The sequence below is a fragment of the Pleurodeles waltl genome, chromosome 4_2 (genome assembly GCF_031143425.1).
Source record: "Pleurodeles waltl isolate 20211129_DDA chromosome 4_2, aPleWal1.hap1.20221129, whole genome shotgun sequence".
NCBI classification, from domain to species: Eukaryota; Metazoa; Chordata; class Amphibia; order Caudata; family Salamandridae; genus Pleurodeles; species Pleurodeles waltl.
Genome location: NC_090443.1, coordinates 507,063,086 through 507,083,439, shown reverse-complemented (window position 1 = coordinate 507,083,439; position 20,354 = coordinate 507,063,086). Strand labels below are relative to the sequence as shown.

Genomic DNA, 20,354 nt, shown 5'->3' with positions numbered 1-20,354 from the left:
ATCAAGTAACCAGGTTGGTTTAATCACTACACCATATCTTCCTTAGCTGATGTAAAATCAATATATATATTGAAAAGGTCAAGCGCATGCAAATTATTGTCATGTAGGTATTATATAGGGGTCAGATCTTGAGTTCATGGCCGTTTGTTTAAGGTTTAGGTTTGTCTATCTGCATATAAAATGTAACATGACATATAACTTAAATATTTACGTATTTCTCAATGTTGTTATGAGTTATTAGTGACGTATCTCAGGGATCATTATCCAGATGATGAGTACCTGTGTTTTTTTTTTTTTTTTTTTTTTTTTTACTGTGGTATTTTCTATCTTTTGAGGAAGTGTACAAGGGGTTGATGATAATTTTATAGTCTTTAGCCCTCCAATCCTTTCTTGAAATGGCTGTGTGTTGCTCTGAGAGGAAACTACCAGTATCGTAAATTACAACTATAAAGCCAATTTCTATTTTGTGAGCTGTAGGTTCATTTTCTTCTAAAACATATAGACACCTGCCTTGGCCAAACTTGCACTCAGTCACAATATTTTTCTCCCAATGAAAGAGGGATGGCTAAAAATGACGAGATTGATATGTGCACATGCTGCGCCAGAAATTCATTATGGTAAATAATGGTGGCAGACATTTTTATGGAGCAGCTCAAGCTGTGTATAGATGAGATGAAAGCTTGGTGTGAGCAACAGCAGCACATGACACTGCTGCAGAATTAGATTGAGACACATGAGGATAGCTATGTGGTAATCTTGGCATAGACCCATGCACGTGGCAAGGTGAGATCATCCCCATGAACCTGCGGCACCCATCACAGTGGGCTCCTGTTAGTGCAGCTGGTGGACATCTGCACCACCAGCCGGGGGGAGCTCATATTCCACCTATGTATATGCTTTATGATCTTTCGCAGGAAGATGGCAGGAATAGCTAGCAGTTTAGGGGAGTAAACATCTGGTCTGCTGAGGGAACAATGACTGGAGCCCGAGGCTGTTGCATGTTCGTATACCCTTGAAGTTGAGCTGCTCTTACATGCTTTATGCTTCACACATCCATCCACTCCCTTTTGAGTTTGTCTGATCCACCCAAGCATGGAGAGGTAATAGCAGGAGGACTGACAGCTGGATCAGCAGTGGATGACAGCATTGTGCATAATGGGCTGAAGAAGCAGGGCAACTGGCATGAGTTATGTCTATTAACAGCAGTGGGTAGTGTGATCATAACAAGAACTGACAGTATATGATAGCGGCAACAGTCGTTGGCAGTGACAGGAGCAGGAGTTGCTGGCATAGCAGCATTAAGACCCGAAGGCGCTGAAAGTAAAACTTAATGATACCAGCAAGGCTCAAAGATATGACTAAAGTAGGAGTTGTGGTAACAGCAGGACTCTAAGTGACTGCTTCACAAATTTCAGCGTATGACAGAAGCATCTCTAACAGCATCTTAAGTAAACAATTGTGACTATGCACGTGCTGTAAGAATGCCACCTAAGTGACAGTGACAACTGTCTTCACACTTTCACACACATACCTATTTCAGTGGATTTAGCATCTGCTCCAGAGAAGTGTACATAACCTACAACCTATGCTGTATGTGTTCTGTCTGTGATAGAGTTGCACTACAGCTGCCCTGCTGTATCTCTTCTAACTGGAGGTTGAGCTTACACTATTCCTACCTACTGCGAGCAAAGAATGCATGTTTATGGCTGTCAAGGAGTACCCGTTCTTTGAGGGGGAAACACACTTGTATTGTAGGGGCCAATATGTAGTGAAGCTTACACTGCTGTGTGTTGTCCAGGATATACATGTTCTGTAGGAGAGGAAAGCATGCACTGCAGCCATCTTAGTTGCACCTGTTCTATAGGGAAGTTAAACCTACATTGCTGCTGTCCCGTTTGTACCTGTTGTATGAGAGAGTGAGAAACACACATTTCTACTGCTGCTCGACTGTTAACTTTTATGCAGGGAACCTTTTCCAATTGATGTCCTTTTTTGTGCCTCTGCTGTTTGACAGTTCCTTGTGCTGCTTCTACTTCAGTTGCCACGTGCCCAGTAGCTAATCTTTGCTAGGGAAGCTGCCAGTGTCATAATGTGTCTGTAGTATGTTTTAGTAATGCTTCTAATAAAATATGTAACTCTATAGAAGCCAAAAAATGACTTGTCAACTCTTACTTTTATACCTGATCTTAATAATAGACCAACCTCAGCAACTTATGTGAAAGATCTCCCATACGAAACAGTTTTAAAACTGACTATGCCACCTTTACAATTCTAAAACATGGCAGCCAGGTAACTGTGTAATGTACGGAACACCTACCCTCCTGCCCACTGCTTAATTTGTAAAAATAAATGCTGGTATTCAAAATGTTTCTTTGGAGATTATTAGCTGTAACACCACTACCAGGTGTAGCATCACTCACTGACGAGGTGACAGACTGGCTTCTAGTGAAGAAGGGAGCAAAAGGAGTGAGTGGAATGTACAGTAAAGTTTGCCTTAGCATCCTTGTAGTGTGGCTTACTCGCATATCACTCACTCTGCTATCTCACATTTTACACTGTTTCCTTCCCCTCTCAGTCACATTCTCCTCATTTCTTTTCCCCTCTTTCTCCCTTCTATATCTTCTCACACTTCCTCTCCTGTCACTATTCTCTATCTCTTCGCTCTATCGCTCTCTCTCTCTCTATCAAGAGAGAGAGAAAGAGAGATTTTCTTCCCTCAACCCCTTCCTTTTCATCCCACCTTCTCCTCCTGTGTCCCTGTCAGAGACAGACCATGTCAGAGTCTAACTTGGATGAGATGCCTGTGGTACTCCCACAGATTGCGCTTGTCTCCAGTATGTCAGACCACACACAAACTAAGAATGAGCACTGGAAGAGCTGAGCTCTACCCATGAACTGGCTCACCACAGTCTATGAATCAGTATGATCTCTGCTGTTCAGGAGCTCAGCTCTTTCTGTACAGGGATTGTGCTCTGATTCAGTGGAAGAAATCAACTGTCTAAAGAATCTGGACAGTATATCTGTAGGATCCTCTGCTCCATCTGTGCATAATCTCTGCTCTGTCTATGCAGGGGTTCAGCAGTATGTATGCAGGGACTTGCCTGTATTTGTGCTAGAGATTTACTCTATCTGAAAATGCGCTCCACTCTAGGAGAGGACAGATCTTTTTGTGACAGAGCCCCACTCTCTCTGCATGTGCAGGAACTAATTTCGTCTGTGCAGGTATTCATGTATGCCTTCTAGATTTTTAGCCTTCTCTCTAGAATCGCAACTAACTTCAGTTTTGGGTTTTGCTGTTTAATCAAATAGGCAGTGAAATGTGCCTATGAATCCCTAGGCAGTCTTGACCCTTTGATTCATATGTTGCTCAGCAACAGATAAGACTAATCCTGCTTTGAACCACAATTGCACCTCTCATCTCTGTTTACATTGTCTTCTTATCCCCTCCAACTCAAACACCGTCTTCCTTCCTCGTCATCTTCACTGTCTGTGCTTTGTTGTGACTTTCTTTTTTACAGTAAATGCTTTTATCTCATTTTAGTATGTTCTTTTGGTCTACGTTTGAAGCGAGTACATTTAGAAAGAGCAGGTTTATGACAAACTCGTTTCTGAGGACACCCTGCTCACAGCTATGAATGTGATGCACCTAACGGCCTTATTCCAACTTTTCCAGCTGGGTCAGAGCCTGTTACCCAAATAAATCTGTTTAAGGGAGAGCTACTGGGTTTAAAATATGCCGTGATCAGACTGTTCAAGATTTTGACTGAGAAAATGGACAATCTGTCTGCTTTAGTAGCACAGCTTATTCAAAACGTGCATCAGACTAGAGAGGCTACTGTTAAAGCACCAGCCTTCAGTAATACAAGTACCAGTGTTTGCACTGCACTCTCTTCAAACCCGATAGATGGTAGTTCTTGTCTACCAGCTTATTCTTGTAGAGCGCATGGCAAACATGATAGGGCCTTCTATCTTACACTCACTAACGCACTGCTGAGTCTGATCTCCCCTAACAATCTGGGCAAGCAATAGTTGTTCAGTTCCCTAGCAGAAATCCCTGCTCTCATGAGCACCCACCCAACAGGTCACGTGGGAGCTTGCTTACCGTTTCAAAATAACAAACTCTTGCCCCCTGGATCAGACAGAAGCTCCTGTAAATCTCCAGTCCTTAGCATGACAAATGTCTTTAAACTTCATGAAGGCATGAAAGAAACATGTGAATCCCTTACCAACAAAGTAATTTGTTGGCTCTGTTAAATTACATGGGTGCAGATCAGTATCTACAGGGAGTGCAGAATTATTAGGCAAGTTGTATTTTTGAGGATTAATTTTATTATTGAACAACAACCATGTTCTCAATGAACCCAAAAAACTCATTAATATCAAAGCTGAATATTTTTGGAAGTAGTTTAAAGTTTGTTTTTAGTTTTAGATATGTTAGGGGGATATCTGTGTGTGCAGGTGACTATTACTGTGCATAATTATTAGGCAACTTAACAAAAAAAAATATATACCCATTTCAATTATTTATTATTACCAGTGAAACCAATATAACATCTCAACATTCACAAATATACATTTCTGACATTCAAAAACAAAACAAAAACAAATCAGTGACCAATATAGCCACCTCTCTTTGCAAGGACACTCAAAAGCCTGCCATCCATGGATTCTGTCAGTGTTTTGATCTGTTCACCATCAACATTGCGTGCAGCAGCAACCACAGCCTCCCAGACACTGTTCAGAGAGGTGTACTGTTTTCCCTCCTTGTAAATCTCACATTTGATGATGGACCACAGGTTCTCAATGGGGTTCAGATCAGGTGAACAAGGAGGCCATGTCATTAGATTTCCTTCTTTTATACCCTTTCTTGCCAGCCACGCTGTGGAGTACTTGGACGCGTGTGATGGAGCATTGTCCTGCATGAAAATCATGTTTTTCTTGAAGGATGCAGACTTCTTCCTGTACCACTGCTTGAAGAAGGTGTCTTCCAGGAACTGGCAGTAGGACTGGGAGTTGAGCTTGACTCCATCCTCAACCCGAAAAGGCCCCACAAGCTCATCTTTGATGATACCAGCCCAAACCAGTACTCCACCTCCACCTTGCTGGCGTCTGAGTCGGACTGGAGCTCTCTGCCCTTTACCAATCCAGCCACGGGCCCATCCATCTGGCCCATCAAGACTCACTCTCATTTCATCAGTCCATAAAACCTTATAAAAATCAGTCTTGAGATATTTCTTGGCCCAGTCTTGACGTTTCAGCTTGTGTGTCTTGTTCAGTGGTGGTCGTCTTTCAGCCTTTCTTACCTTGGCCATGTCTCTGAGTATTGCACACCTTGTGCTTTTGGGCACTCCAGTGATGTTGCAGCTCTGAAATATGGCCAAACTGGTTTTTCCACACGCTTCTTGCGACCCTGTTGACTATTTTGAATAAAACGCTTGATTGTTCGATGATCACGCTTCAGAAGCTTTGCAATTTTAAGAGTGCTGCATCCCTCTGCAAGATATCTCACTATTTTTGACTTTTCGGAGCCTGTCAAGTCCTTCTTTTGACCCATTTTGCCAAAGGAAAGGAAGTTGCCTAATAATTATGCACACCTGATATAGGGTGTTGATGTCATTAGACCACACCCCTTCTCATTACAGAGATGCACATCACCTAATATGCTTAATTGGTAGTAGGCTTTCGAGCCTATACAGCTTGGAGTAAGACAACATGCATAAAGAGGATGATGTGGTCAAAATACTCATTTGCCTAATAATTCTGCACTCCCTGTAGATGCTTTCTGCATTACAGATAAAAATGCACCCCTCAATTGTATATGGGTGCACCTTGCTGACCATGCTCTATTTGAGGGACTTATCGCTTTAGAACAGGTTCAATCTGAGCATAGATTTAAATACAAGACTTAACTAAACCCTCCATGGTGCTTCCAAACTAATATATGCCAGCAGCCCACCACACAACCCCGACAGGGCAAAACACCCCATGTTCTTACTCCTTCCAGCAAACTATCAGCAGTAGATTGACAACCTCACTCTTCTATACATTTAGAGTTTACCTGCCAGAAAATACCTCACAGCTTTTCACTTAAATGTCCCCCGCAGCCTTGGAGAGCCTAGATAAGGCCCCTAGATGTATGAAACCACTGCCACAGGTCCACCTGGCATCCTGAGAAGGAGAGGCTATCAACAACATAGCTCATGTAACCAACTTACGCCAGTGAGAACCACTCACATGCAACTATCACACTTTTGTCATGGAACGTTGCTGGGATATGAGCCAAGCTAAGTGACCTCCAATGGGATTCATTTATTGAACAACATCAAATCATCCTTCTTCAGGAAACTTGGTCAACAGAACTGATATTGTGGACAAGTTATTTATCTTTCTTACTGAATGCTATACCCTCAAAACCAGGCAGAGCCTCTGGAGTGCCAGCTTATTTGGCTAAGAATGGACAGGTTTATTAGTGCCAAGGTTATTCCTACTGATTATAAAGACAACCTAGACATCATTATCACTAGTGGCAGTCCCCCCCTAAAACAAAGCAGATTGCCATTATTCATGTTTACATTCACTGTTCCCCAGGTGACTTCAAAACTGGGCCTATAGACCAACTACCCCTAATGCGTGAGCAGTTGAATCCTGCCTGCCTCAAAATAGTTGCTGGTGATTGTAATACGGCCATTATGTTAGGGAATCTCTACTTGCCCTAACAAAGGAAGAAGAGGGGGCAAATGGTGTCCCCTCTTTGACAGTTGCCTCTAGTCCCAAGCATTAAAGGGTAGCCAAGCAAATTATTGACATTCTGAAAACATACCGACTTATGGTATTAAGTACAACCTCTGACACTTTAAGTAAACCAGCCTTCAAAAGAGGCCTGTACTCTAGTACCATCGATTACATATTTTTTTTTATATTAGACATTGGTCCCAAGTGGTTGATATGGAGGTAACACCAAGAGCAGATAATGACCATGAATCCCTCTGTGCTCCGTTACAGCTGGGTTTTGTCTCCAAAACATTTCAATAGAAATAGGTATGCCCTTAAATTCCATTATTATCACGAATAATCCCGGAAACATAAAATAGTCAAGGATCTCCAATAACGGTACAGCTTAAAGAGCCATATACCAGAGCTTTTTACAATTATTTAGCCTCCTTGATCTAAGTGCCAAACACTTCCCTGGGTTACTCAGTCTCCATTGTGAGCCTGCAAACAAACTAGAACTAAATCTCACTAAAGAAAAACAGAGAGGTCATTTGGTCAACCCACAAACCAGGTGGTTTGCCCCACAGTGTAGAGCAGCTACGGACGAGCTTCTCAACACCCTTAGGATAGGGGAAGAGCATGGAAATAAAGGCAGCAATAAAATCTTAAAAAGCAATCCTACAAGCTAGAAAGAAATCATGGGAGGAAGCCCAGTGGGAGGATCCAACTGACTCACTGCGCAACAACGATATGAGGGCCTTCTGGAAGATCTTGGCCAGTGGGAGCCGTCTCTAGATGTCAATCCTGAGGCTGTTGTTCAGCCCAAACTATGAGTGTCCCACTTCACTGAGCTCTGTAAGGAGCGGGCATTAAATTCCCGCTGCTTGACATTGAAGAAAACATTGCTTAGGCTGTCCGTCTAGATAGGGATAACACTAAGACTCTTGCAGAGCTTGAATTGAGAGAAACTGAGTGGGCCTCGCGCCAGATGAAATGGGAGAAAGCTTGTGGCCCGGATGGCACTCCTGGGGACATGGACCTGTCTGATCCAACTGTCTGGATTCCTTACATAAAGATTCTTAGTAATGAAGTTTTGAGAAATGGAGATATCCCCCTACATGGCAGGGAGCTATTATTGTCTCAATCTTTAAAAAGGATAGCTGGGATCTCCCAACAAATTACAGACCAATCAGTTTGATCGATGTAAATCAAAAAATCTTTTGTAGTCAGTTCCTCACAAGGCTTACCGTTTCAAAATAACAAACGCCATATCCCCTCTAATTTTCAGGTAGGGGTTAGGAGCAAGGCTAGCACCCTAGATCAGGTGTTTCATTTCAAGGTAATAAGCTGGAAATACATTGACCCGAGTCGGAACATCTATATGTGGCCTTTATGGATTTGATGGCCACTTTTGACCTTATGGAGGGTTTTAAGGGATTATGGGAGCCCAGTGGACCTTCAAGAATCTTGATCAGCCTTCATATCAAAACCTTTGCCCAGGTGGCATGGCTGGCACGGTGTAAGGTAAGGTTGTGTCCGAGCTCCCACAATGTTCAGTTTCTCTGTCAATGGCGTATTGGACTGGCTTGCTAACTAATCACGGTGCCCCGAAATCGGCGGAGAACAGCACTCCTGTGCTTATGTTCAAAGATGAAATACGCTTACTTTCCAGGACTCCCACGTGGTTACAGGCCTGTGTGGTCAGAGGGCTCGAGATAAACACCTCCAAATTGAAGTTCATGGTGATCACTCCCCCATCGCTCTTTCAGGGGCAAGATGTTTGTTAAGGGAGCTCCTGTAGAACAGGTTAAATGCTTTTACGGTTTAGGCATCAGACTGGCCTAGAATAGCTCTTGGGGTGCGCAGATTGAGACAAGTGTACCACACTTCAGCATAGAGCGGCTGTCGTTAGGAAATGTAAGGCGACTTCCAGTGGTGCGATCTCTCCAGTGCTTGAAGTCTGCAGGGCCACGGCCCTGAACGGGGCTACCTATGTTACAGTGCTATGGGGAAGCGCAGACACTTCTCCCCTTCTGTGTGCAGAAAATACATTCATCTGATCAATCTTCAACCTGCTGACAAGCTCTCCCTTAGTTCCCATTCGTTTGGACACAGCACTGCAAAAGGTTGATGACCCTAAAGATGCTGAAGTATTGGTTACAAATCTGGTCAGTTCCTGAATTAGCCACTTATCGCAACACCCTAGTCAAGCTCATCAAGCTGGATGGAAGGGTTCGCGCTCCATGGCTCAGCAAGATTAAAACTGTAAGCAGCTTCATCAAAATGGAAGATGTCTGGAACACTCCAATAGTACTGTGCAAGGATTCAGCAATTATAGTTAGAGAACTTTTGGGAGTGCACACTAGTTAAGCACAGGAATGACCAAAGGGAGGAGGGTTTGGTATCAACATTTCTCCAGCACAAGTGTTCACCCAGCTTCTAGCGCTATCTAGAAAGGATCAGCCCTAGCTACGCTAGAAACCTATATCTCGGGTTTAGATATGGAAACCTTCAGTTAAAATCTTTTACAGTAAATTAGGAGGGGGGGTCCCTGAATTTGACCGATGACTGTCCCTTTTGCCCACTGATTTCTGAGTCAGAGGAACACTTCCTATTTTTCTGTCCAGCATAGAAAGATGGATAGCTTCGGTTGTAGGCTGCAATGAATAATGCATTACTGGGAGGCCGAAAGGCTCATGAGGTGTGATGCTTTGGAGCAACTAGTGTTTGCTACATCAAGATACCTCCTGTGTGTCTGGAGAATAAGGTCAGTGAAACTTGGCAAACTGTCTGGTAACCCTTCCTGAGGCCAAGTGGCCTACTGCTTTATGGCTTGTTTCAACCATGTCGCTTTTGAAACCGAAACCTGCGCAAACATCTCTGATTTATTGTATATGTATTTTAGGATTTTAACTGTTTTATGATGTTTGCAGATGTATGCATTTTAAATGTAAATGATTGTATATTTAGTAATGGAACTATACCAAACAAGCTGGTCTTCATAATTGGGTTGAGCCATGACAACTACAAGTTTCTATCGTTAGATACACCAAACCATTCTATGCCCTTGTCCAAGATATGCACTTTGGGCTACATTCTTTTTTTTTTTGTGCCATTAGGCAAATAGCGACATACTGCAAGCAATTTCTTTATGTAAATATGTAAGAGCAATGTGCTGTGAATTAATGATGACCATGTAATGTGTTTTAAGTTTTGTCTTTTAGATACAACTTGTATGGCCTATGGCCCAAATAAAGCATTTATTTAATTTAATAGAAAGAGCAGGGAAGCACAGGCAGTTGGAAGCTGACAATGCAAACTAAAAAAGGGAGACAAAGCGAACTGTAATAAGTGAGAAGCTGCAGGTGGAGAAAACCATAAAAGGTAGATGACAGGGAGCAGTAAAAGAAGTGGCATGTGGAGAGATTAACTACATTGACAAAGGGTGCGATGAACAGAGCTGAAGCCGGGGCGGCTGCCTATGGACGATGTGGTAGAAGTCAGAACGTGCTGGAGCACAAGGAAAGGAAAAAGCGAGCTTGCGCTTAAAAGCAAAATAGAAAAACTAAACATGAATAAAGAGGGCTCCATGTTGGAGCAACTGGCATTTCAGCAGGCAGAGGGAAGGAATGTCCAATGGCAATGTGATGTCTAAGCAGGTGTTTTTTTTGGGGGGGACGGTTCTGCCCTGTTTTGTCATACTTGTGGGTAAACATCTTGGCATCAAACCCTATAAGATCAGATGTATTCCTGATTTGGCTCCAATTATTTCCCCCAAGTAAGGGTAGTGAAGCGCCAGTGTGCAGAAGGGCTCACTTTGGGCCCAAAAGGGACTATATCTTTGCTGCCCACGAATGCTTATTTAACACAGTGGTTATATTGGCAGATGGCACTAGTGCTTGGGACTAAAATATGGCCTGGAGTGCCGGGGGATCCAATTTTAGCTTTCTCTAGTGTGGTTTGGCATCCAATGGTAAAGGATGGCCAAAGGAGGCTCCAGTGGTATGGGGGAGTGGCTGAGATTGCCTTGTCAAGAACTAAGTGGGGGTCCTAGTGGGAATCTATTGGGGGGCAATTACATTTTTCATAGGGATGGTGCTTGAAGGGTCAGCCTGGTGGTTAACATGATTTTGATTTTGAGAAATTTCAGACTGAAAAATGTATGTCTAGCTGTGTATTAATATGGATTTTCAATGCATACAATTAAATATTTTCAAGTGTATCCGTATCAAGAAGTTTTGATTGTGTCTTTCTGAAAAATAAATATGGCCTGAGACTGTTAAATTCTCACAGACAGGTTTAGTGGTTTCATGCTACTTCATTGCTTTGATCATGGGGTGGGGCATGGGGTTGGTTTTAATGTACTCACCCAGATGTCACCCCGACTCAACGACGGTGAGTTCCTTGCCTGTGTAAAATGTGAACTCTTGGCCCTTGGTGCAAGCTTGAGCTTTTAAAATCCACTCTTCAGGCGGACATTGAAAAGAGTAGAGGCATCTGGCTATGTCTAAGCAATAGCTGTATTAATCCACAGGCCTACACTTGCTAGTTTGAAGTTGGCATGAGGGAGTAGAAAGCAGAGTGGGCAACAGATAAGTGCAAAATAGTCATCCCAAGGGACAGCAAGAGACAGAGTTTGCGCATCCAGGATATGTTTAATTTGATCCTTCTGACATGTGTTTGTCTCTTGGACTTAGATCTAGGAAACGCTTTCCTCCATGTTTTCCAACCACTGCCACTCGCAAGATGGTAAAGAAGACCAAAAGAAACAAGGGCACAGCAGTTTGGAGCACACCATGCTGCATTGGCAGAAAGCTTTGGTGGGCACATTGCCAGATGTTGTCCATGCACACTGCCATGCTGATCCACTTACTAGTCTATTACAGGTTGAGCCATCAAATAGACATAGAAAGGGGCACACAGTGTGTTCTGTGAGGTGGACTGTAAGAGGTCAGCTGCCCTTTGACAGGTGCAGTGGACTATAGCACCTTACATGTGTGGGGGCGGGGCCTGAAGCCCTTTTAGCCCAATGGATGTTGCACACCTGTTCTGATATCATTTTGTCATGTGGCAAAAGAGGAATCTGAACTCGGTTTTGTTCCACATTTATGTGGCTTTTTCATAAATAGAAGGTAACGAGGTGCCCAGCCCATCCGAGGAAATGGCAAAGAACCATGATACTGCAGGGTCAGACAGTTTAAAAATTAGAGCAGCTGCAAAACACATCATAAAACTTGAAAAACTGTCTAGGTATGGTTGTTTTATTTAAAGACACAACATTTGTGAGTAACTTTGCCAGAGGCCTTATGACCTGGAACTAATAAGGTAGGAATTGCCTCCAAAAAGAGTGAAACAAAGTTGCCTCAGTCTATATTTCTGTAGTTTAGAGGATGTCGGCCTTGTCGTTTGTGTTGGCCCATGGAGGTCTCCAGGAAGGGCATCATCCCTGTTAAAAAGATGCTCGAAGATTTCCCCCATTTACCCCTTCCCTTTTCCAGAAAGTAACCTTGAGTAAATCGCCTGCCTCTCTTGTAGCCTACTACTCGAGTGGATCTCATGAAGCCCTGTAGGAAGTTGGCTCTGTATATACTATCTCAAAGTAAGAGATAGTGTGCACAGAGTCCAAGGGTTCCACTTAGAGGTAAGATAGTGGCAAAATTAGATAATTCTAATGCTCTGTTTTGTGGTAGTGTGGTCAAGCAGTAGGCATATCAGAGGGTTGTTGTACACACACAGGCAATAAATGAGGAACACACGCTCAAAGACTCAACTCCAGGCCAATAGGTTTTATATCGAAAAATATATTTTCTTAATTTATTTTAGAACCACAGGATTCAAGATTTGAAGTAAATATATAAAATGCAAGGTACTCCACACAGGTAAGTAAGGAACTTTGAATTAGAACAGTAACATACACAGTTTTAGTTAAAATGGCAATAAGTTATTTTAAAAGTGGACACTGCAAAAATCAACAGTTTCTGGGGGAGCTAAGTATTGGTTAGTTTTTCAGGTAAGTAAGGCACTTACAAGTTCAAGTTCCTGGGCATAGGCAGCCCACCGTTGGGGGTTCCAGTCAACCCCTAAGTCACCACACTAGCAACACAGGGCCAGTCAGGTGCAGAGGTCAAAGGAGGGCCCAAAACACATAGGCGCCTATGGAGAGCAGGGATGCTCCGGTTCCAGTCTGCCAACAGGTAAGTACCTGCGTCTTCGGAGGACAGACCAGGGGGGTTTTGTAGAGCACTTGGGGGGGGACACAAGTAGGCACACAAAACACCCTCAGCGGTACAGACGCGGGTGGGTGCAGTGTACAAAGCAGGCATTGGGTTTTGAATAGGAATCAATGGAGGCACACGGTGGTCACTCTAGCGGAGCAGGCAGGGCACAGGGGACCTGCTTGGTCCAGCCACTGACTGGGCTAGGCAGAGTGTCACCTGAGTGTCACTCCTGCACTGGAGTTTGGTTCCTTCTGGTCCTGGGAGCTGCGGGTGCAGTGCTTGGTCCAGGCATCGGGTTCCTTGTTACAGGCAGTCTCGGTCAGGGGGAGCCTCTGGATTCTCTCTTCATGCGTTGCTGTGAGGGTCCAGGGGGGTCGTCTCGGGCTACTCACGAGGTCGCAGTCGCCTGGGACTCCTCCCTGTAGTGTTGATTCTCTGGAGCTCGAGCCGGGGGTGTCGGGTGCAGAGGGGGAAGTCTCACACTTCCGGCGGGAAGAGTGAATTCTTTAAAAGTTGCAAAGTCATTACTGTTTTTGAACAGTGCCGCTGTTCACAGGAGTTTCTTGGTCCTTCGGGTTCAGGGCAGTCCTCTGAGGCTTCAGAGGTCACTGGTCCCTGTTGGATGCGTCGCTGTGCAGTTTTCTTTGAGTCTGGAGACAGGCCGGTAGGGCTAGGGCCAAAGCAGTTGTCTTCTCCATCATCTCTGCAGGGCTTTCAGGTCAGCAGTCATTCTTCTTTGTGTAGGTTGCAGGAATCTGATTCCCTGGGTTCTGGGTCACCCCTAAATACTAGATTTAGGGGTTTGTTTAGGTCAGGAGGGCAGTAGCCAATGGTTACTGTCCTGGAGGGTGGCTACACCCTCTTTGTGCCTCCTCCCTGAGATGAGGGGGGCACATCCCTAATCCTACTGGGGGAATCCTCCAATCTCAAGATGGAGGATTTCTAAAGGCAGGGGTCACCTCAGCTCAGGACACCTTAGTGGCTGTCCTGACTGGTGGGTGACTCCTCCTTGTTTTTCTCATTATCTCCTCCAGCGTTGCTGCCAAAATTTGGGGCGGTGGCAAGAGGGGTAGGCATCTCCACTAGTAGGGATGCCCTGGGGTGCTGTAACAAAAGGCATGAGCCTTTGAGGCTCACCGCCAGGTGTTACAGTTCCTGCAGGGGGAGGTGAGAAGCACCTCCACCCAGTGCAGGCTTTGTTTCTGTCCTCAGAGAGCACAAAGGCTCTCACCCCAGGGGGGGCAGAAACTCGTCTCAGTGGCAGGCTGGCACAGACCAGTCAGTCCTGCACTGAAGGATTGGGTAAAATACAGGGGGCATCTTAGAAGATGCTCTCTGTGTGCATTTTGTAATAAATCCAACACTGGCATCAGTGTGGGTTTATTATTCTGAGAAGTTTGATACCAAACTTCCCATTATTCAGTGTAGCCATTATGGTGCTGTGGAGTTCGTTTTTGACAAACTCCCAGACCATATACTTAATATGGCCACACTGTACTTACAGTGTCTAAGAATGGACTTAGACACTGTAGGGGCATATTGCTCATGCAGCTATGCCCTCGCCTGTAGTATACTGCACCCTGCCTTAGGGCTGTAAGGCCTGCTAGAGGGGTGACTTACCTATGCTACCAGCAGTATTTTGTGTGCATGGCATCCTGAGGGGGATGCCATGTCGACTTTGCCTTTTTCTCCCCACCAACACACCCAATATGCAATGGCAGTGTACCTGTGTTAGGTGAGGGGTCCCTTAGGGTGGCACAACACATGCTGCAGCCCTTAGGGACCTTCCCTGGTCACAGGGCCATTGGTACCACTGGTACCTTTTACAAGGGACTTTTCTGTGTGCCTGGGGTGTGCCAATTGTGGAAACAATGGTTTATTTTTTAGTGAAAGAACACTGGTTCTGGGGCCTGGTTAGCAGGGTCCCAGCACACTTCTCAGTCAAGTCAGCATCAATATCAGGCAACAAGTGGGGGGGGTGGGTAACTGCAACAGGGAGCCATTTTCCTACAACTCCCATCTATGTCCCTTCTCTTTACCCTGTATGTGAAAAGATAATCACTCTTTGCCATCCCTACACTCCTCAATAATACCTCTCCTCACTCGGAGAGTCGTCACTTGTTTCTTATCACCCATTGGCCGAATTTATAATTCCCTGCTCTGCTACCTTTCTCCTCCCACAATCACAACATCCAAGTCCCTCACTCTGCCCTGACAAGAAAGCTCTACAGCTGTAACTTGGAGACACAGCCTTCTTTTCCATATCATGTTCGTTATTTTTTTTAAGTTTGCAGCACCAAATGTCAGCTAATTGGACCTGCCTACTTATGCAGACTGCATAGCATTCTTCGAGTTTGTTGCCACGGAGTAGCAACTTTTCTAAACCTTTAGTGGAATCCGGTGTGGTGCAGAGGCAACAACGGCGTCTACTTACCTTTTCCCTCTGTACTTTTTGTGTTTTTTAATTTCCTCACATTTGATTTGACTGGAATTAAGTAGTCAATGTAATCTGGTATGGAAACTTGATTGTCAATAAAATAAACTTTTTATAAACTCGTTTTTATGCTTGCAAGAGTGGAAGAAATAACAAAAAAAATAGGTGGGTTTATGTACACAAACTCACCATCCATACGTGCCTTCATTATTTGCCATTCTCATTGCAAATTGAAGAGCAGCATGTGTTTTTCAGACTGCTCCGGTCCACAAAGCACTGTGTAGTTAAAAAAAAAAAAAAAAAAAAAAAAAAAGTAAATACCAGAGCAGAGAAGGAAGTAACATTTAGGTAGAGGTACTCTCCTGGAGCGTTTAATTTTGTTGTTTTTTACATGTATTTATTTATTTTATGCATCTGTCAATGTGCTGCCATTCTCATTACGCTGGTTTGCACCAGTTTGCCTTTATTAATGTAGACTGCCTTCTTTGTCTCCTCACTCTATTTCTTCCAGGTGATAAAGCAAGCCATAATTGACAGCATTGAGTACCGAAAACGCAACCCAGCCCGCTTCTCTGTGTCCCTGAAGGACCTGGACAAGAGACGATATCTTAATCGGGACGGCCAGTCGTCACTGCCAACATAGAAGAGCACCATGCAAGGCCTCTGGCAGCCTACGGATTTTTGATTTTACCAAAAGAGCCAATTTCACTCATGGTATTTTCCAGGCCTAGAGGGGCGAGGCAGTGATCAGGTCGACTTCTGCAGACCTCCATTATAAAAAAATCTCAGTCCACATTTCAGCATGTTGAAAAACAGGCTCAAGCCCCCATGAACATCAAGCAGTGTGCACAGCAAAAATATCAACGGCACCGACCATCAGCAAAAATGTGTGATGTACCAATAGTCTCCAGTGCCCAAGATCCATTGAGGTATGAAAGGGAGGATTCGGATCAAGTAGAAAGGGATAATTTCTAGATATGAATATTCAAATCGAGGGAGACATCCATACTGGCCACATTCCGAGGTGAAAGACTCCCTAACAAGTGACACCTAAGATGTCGGTGACCTTGGGACTCTGCCCCCTTTGGCTCTCCAGCAACATGTGCAGGCTAGATGAGGCAGTGGTGTTTGAATGGTTGACCGCCCTGGCTTTTACTTGCACTTTTTTTTTTGCTGTTTGGGTGTGTCAAAGTTCTCGAGGGCTAAGTAGGTTGGATATTTTGCATCATGCCATCATAACACACCTCTTTGCTGTTGGTATGTGTTTGTCTGACCAACAACTGCGAATGCACTGTTTGGTGTTCATATGAATCTGGAGTACCGAACTTCTGTTTATTTTTAAGGATTGTGAACATTTGTTTCCGGTGTCTAGGGTCCAAATAATTGCATGTTTGCACCAAGTCTCTAATTTTGTCCTTGTTGCGGCCCATATTGAAGACCAAGAACACATTTACATCCAAGTTAATTTCAGATCATCAGACCTGTGCTCTTTGCAGCTGGGCAGATTAGGTTGCCAGTCTTGAATGTTAATCTTGCTAGCATTTCATATTCCACACCATTTCTGAGAGTTACACTGGCACTTCAGAGATGGATAGAACTAAGATTGGCGTAGTATCTATTCAAAAGGTTTGTCTATTGCATTTCTTGTATTTTTTCTTATTGTGTTTGTCAAATAACAAAGGTACACATCCGCTTTTGCCAAGCCTGAAGATATGCTTATTTCACTTTTAGGCATGTTTTCTTAACACAGCATGTTTTAAGGCTGACATTTTAAACATTGCCTTTGGCTCCGTCTCTCATCAGTGGACTCCTGAAAGTGACTTCACCTGAATGTCATAATTTGAAAGCGACGTCACTGCGAACCTACCAGTGTGCTTCATACTCAAATGGTAGATGAAAGCCCTTGAAGAGCGGACAGGGGCCATCCTTCCCGATTCTTTATCAAGAGTTTAAACGGCGAGCATCCAAGAACATAACTAAAATGAACTCTCCTTTTTAAAATAGCAAACTGCTACACGGTTATAAAGCATACAACAAAAAGAATACACTGTAAGGGTACCCATATCCAGAGAAGAACAACAATTGGCCTGTATATATAATTGCATGTAAATACAAAACAGTCGGGGCCTTATGTTGACACCTCTATCATAACAGGCCTGTTCCCGGTTCAGCAGCCCAAGTGAAGGCGAAAACCTTTCCAAGATCAGCATGATTCATGCTCCAGCGCTCAGTTAACAAAGCACAAAAGCTCACTATAACCAGTGGTTTAATGGCTTGAGTCCATTTCATCAAATAATATATATACTTATTATATTGCATATCTTGGAACTTACATAGCACAAGACTGAGTAGAGCACAGCATCTATATAGGGCTGCCATTGCTTAATGCATTTAGAGGCACGAGATTTGCATCATCTCTCCCATGAGTGTCTAGGGGCCAAAGTATACACAGGAGGTACAAGTAAAAGGTGTTGTACCGCGTCATTTCTCTGCTTCTCAGTAAAAGTCCTTGAATGCTGCACATTTTCCACTCTTTGATGCTGCATTAGACACAGACCTCCCCTCCCCCCGACAGGACCAGAAACTCAACACATATTCTAGTCCCTGTACCAAACACTTGTAGTAAAAATCGGCGGTATTTTGAAGCCGCTCTCCTTGCAATCCGTTTGTCAGCCTTGTTGGCCTACCCTCCGCGAATGACTAGACCCCCTCGCCTGAGCCTTAATTACTGAAAATAGGATAGGGTCTTGTTTTGCTTCATTTGGATTTAGTTTAGAGACGATTTATTCTTGCACACTATATACTTAATGAACCTACAAAACAAATACAGAAAGATGTAACACTTTTAAAAATATTTATGTCTCATGACACTTTTTATGTTTGAATTAGGTTTTTTATATCATGTTAAACTTTGTCTTAAAATGGTACTGTCTGTGAATGGGGTTCTCTTGTAAGATGGACAATGATGCACACCCCAGCTCTCCTACACCTGTGCATGCTGTGCAGCCATGTGCCCTGTCCCTGATCGCCGGAGACCACTTCTACAATAATGTATATAATAATATTACAGTGCCAAATATGTCACCCGAGTGGCCTTATGGAGACCAGATCTAGCTGCTAAGGGATTAACTGGATTTTCAGGGACCTACCCAACGGAAGGCAGGTTGAAGGGAGTAATTTGTTCCAGAGTATAGCGTTCAAAGTGGGAAAGGCCTGGCTGTCTTTGCATATAGAAATAAGGGACAAGATGGAATTGTCAGAGTAAGGGACACTTGGTGGCATATGCTTCCAGATTTTCCCTCAAATTTGGATGCCAGGCTATATAGTTTGCCGCTAGCCGTGATTGTAATGATTTCTTGCATCACCGTGGCTTCTGTGGGCTGTAAATGGGAGGGGACATGCAATATCCTCAACTAGTCTGCAGACTCCTGCCACTTGAGATTGCACGTGGCTTGGTGTGGACTCCAAGCGGCATCTAAGCATGGGAATAGGAAAGCTCTTTAGTATTTTGCCAAACTCTTGAACCCTTCTCCCGACCCGTTAGTAAGCAATAAATACCAACAGTGAATGTTTTTTGGGGACGGGGAAGGGCAACTTAAGTGTCATTTTTTTCAAACTGTCAGTACATTGTTATGACCTGAATGTGTGGACCATTTTTGCACTGATGATGACTACGACTTATTCTGTACAAATAATAACGTTAAGCTGTTTGTTTATGTATCGGGCTTTGCACAACATTTAATGCCCGCTTGAATGAGGTCACATATATGGGCATGACTGCTTTTTGCCAGCGTTTGTCAGGTATCCTCAGCTATTCCTGGGGTTCAAAGAAAGGCAATAACCAGCTGCATGTTTAAAACTCCTGCATTTCACAATTCTGCCTTGGGATTAGACTGTCCATTTTTCATCATTGTACATCCTTGTTATCATGTATTGCTCAAACTCGGATAGAGCTTCTTGAGATACTCATTTTGTCAATTTTGTTTTATGTTGATTTTACCCCATTAGCTCCTCGCATATATTTAGAACAGGGTAGCCAGTGTTGATCCGCGGGGACCACAGTAATGGCATATTTTCACAATGTCTGCTTGGGATAAACTTGCACACAATCTGATTTAGAGTCTTTCACATGTTACTTAGTTTAAGAATGTGTGCTGGGTCCATCCTGGCTGGAGCAACATTTGGCACCCTGAAAAGTCTTCCTAATTGTATAATTCAAAAAGTCATTATTTTTAATTTATGTCCCTCTAAATTTTCATACAGTATATAATTTTTTATATAATTAATGACTTTCTTTTTTAAAGTATTAGTAGAAGTGAAAACGACTTAATCTGTTTCAAATGGGATATCCCACTTCCCATCACATTCTAATCATTTCCAATAACAAATAAATGTATGTCAGTACGTTGTTATTCTGGTGATGTGTTGTTTTTAAGGGGGGATTGCAGAGACGGCTACAGATACAGTCTCACGCCTATTTTGAAACCCACAGAGTCCGCGGCTAACTTCTGCTTTGCATGCACAAAGGGCCATCCACAACAGCGTGTTGGGTGGTTTCATGGGTTAGCCGCAGGGACTGACTGCAGGCCAGCCCTTGCGGGCAGCCCCTACTGCACTCGGGAGAAGGCAGTGCAAGGTTGGGTGCTTATAGGCAAACTGCGCGCTGCTGTGGTTGGATTCACGTATTGCAATTAAAATTACTAGACGTAAAAAAAAAAAAAGAAAAAACATAGAAATTCACTGAAAAAAACAAAGGTTGGAGGGACATTATAGTTAGGTTCTAAATTTACTCGTACAAAACCATAGAAATTCAGCAGTTACAGCTAGAGTTCTTTCAAGTAACTAAAACTCACACCCCAAGGTAACTATAACTCACAACCTCACCATCCACAGCTGTCTCACCAATAAGCTTATTGCAGATGTTGCAGTGAGAGTAAGAAAGATAGCATAGACTATGGCATCAATTATACAATATGCGGATTAATTAGCTG

The 20,354-nt window shown here is 43.6% G+C and overlaps 1 protein-coding gene across 1 annotated transcript in view; it reads left to right on the top strand.

The window, feature by feature from the left end:
- The window catches only part of PLA2G4A (phospholipase A2 group IVA), a 698,142-nt gene extending 678,370 nt beyond the window's left edge, over positions 1-19,772 (top strand). The window contains exon 18 of the mRNA XM_069231997.1: positions 15,875-19,772. Coding sequence (XP_069088098.1) covers positions 15,875-16,006 — 132 coding nt within the window. The 3' untranslated portion in view covers positions 16,007-19,772. The remainder of the gene's footprint in view (positions 1-15,874) is intronic.
- Positions 19,773-20,354: the final 582 nt, after the last annotated feature.